Source organism: Penaeus chinensis, chromosome 8 (genome assembly GCF_019202785.1).
Source record: "Penaeus chinensis breed Huanghai No. 1 chromosome 8, ASM1920278v2, whole genome shotgun sequence".
Lineage (NCBI taxonomy): Eukaryota > Metazoa > Arthropoda > Malacostraca > Decapoda > Penaeidae > Penaeus > Penaeus chinensis.
The window spans coordinates 20,520,913-20,522,291 of NC_061826.1; the positions used below are offsets into that span (position 1 = coordinate 20,520,913).

The window sequence follows — 1,379 nt, forward strand, 5'->3', positions numbered from 1 at the left end:
ACTCCTTCCTATGTCAATACACCATCTACATCCACATCATCTACCCCAGTAACTTCTACCCACAACACTTATGCTATTAAGAGAAGCCTAGAACCACCATTGGAACGGCAGCAGAGACTCTCCAAGAAGTTTGATGCCCTGATTCGATCAAAAATAATAGAATTGGTACAAGCAAGGGGTGTCAGGAAGACAGTTTGCCCTTCTGAGGTAAGGTTAAGACTAAATATATCAGATGTTGGATAGAAGTTCTTGTAGTTTGAAAAGCACTGCTGCTACATTCTCATTTATTATTATTTTATTTTTATTTTATATTTTTTATTTTTTTTGTTATCATTACTATTTTTTTTTTTTTTTCCTTCTTTTTTTCTTTTTTAGGTTGCACGTGCTCTTTCACCCAAGGCATGGCGAGATTTGATGCCAGCCGTTAGGAAGATTGGTGCTCAACTTGTGAAAGAGGGTCTGATTCTTGTTACACAGAGAGGAACAATAGTTGATTTAGCAACTGCCCAAGGCCCAGTGAGATTTGGGTTAGCTGGATAAGGTAAGATTTCCAATAACTAAGGCATGTTGAGCATGTGGGCAGATGCACATTTATTTTCCTAATGAAGATACAGTCAAAACCTAGCTAATTACATCTCTTGAACTATGATTATATTGATTCTCATTCAGCACTTTTTCTGCTATCAAACTTTGTAATCATTTTTAGATGGCAGGAGTAGCAGTAGATGTTGGGAATAGGGTGGAGTGTGATGGAGCCCTTGGGACTGTGAAATGGATTGGGGAGGTTCCTGGCACACAGGGCATGTGGTATGGAGTGGACTGGGATGACGAAAACCGAGGCAAACACGATGGTACTCACAATGGAATAAAATACTTTGAGACCCAGTAAGTTTGTAGATGTAAGGCAATATAAGTAGATATACAGTTACTGATTCAAGGTTTGATTGATTTACCTTTAAACCCATTAATGTCAGATGTGCATGTATGTATATACTGTCCACTGTGGTTTAGTTATATTTATTTTGTTCTATACACATGACCCATAAGTGCTTAGTCATCAAGGCCTATTATTAGCCTTGAACCCTTAATTTTTTGGAAAAAAAGAGTTATTAACTTTTAGTGTTGCTATTCATGTTTTGGTAATAAAAGAAATAATGTTAATAAAAATGTAATAAATAAAATTGTAAAAATTCAGAAAATGAACTGAACAGGCCAGGTAGACCAAGTAATTGGCTCCTTGGTAACTGAGCATTTGAAGGGCCCTTGGTGTGTAAAGAAAAAATGAATAGATAAAAAAAGATAAAGCCACAGTGCACAGTGTATGTTCCAAGCATCACTGGATTAAGACTTCATTCTAAAGAAATTTCAGCAAGATCAAT

At 36.3% G+C, this 1,379-nt stretch overlaps 1 protein-coding gene across 2 annotated transcripts in view; it reads left to right on the forward strand.

Annotated features, from left to right (window-relative positions):
• Positions 1–399: 399 nt before the first annotated feature.
• LOC125028196 (tubulin-specific chaperone E-like) overlaps positions 400–1,379 on the forward strand; it is a 28,170-nt gene continuing 27,190 nt past the window's right edge. For both annotated transcript variants that reach the window (XM_047617586.1, XM_047617587.1), the window contains exons 1-2: positions 400–541; positions 707–885. In XM_047617586.1, the coding sequence (XP_047473542.1) occupies positions 707–885 (179 nt within the window). In that variant the 5' untranslated portion in view covers positions 400–541. The remainder of the gene's footprint in view (positions 542–706; positions 886–1,379) is intronic.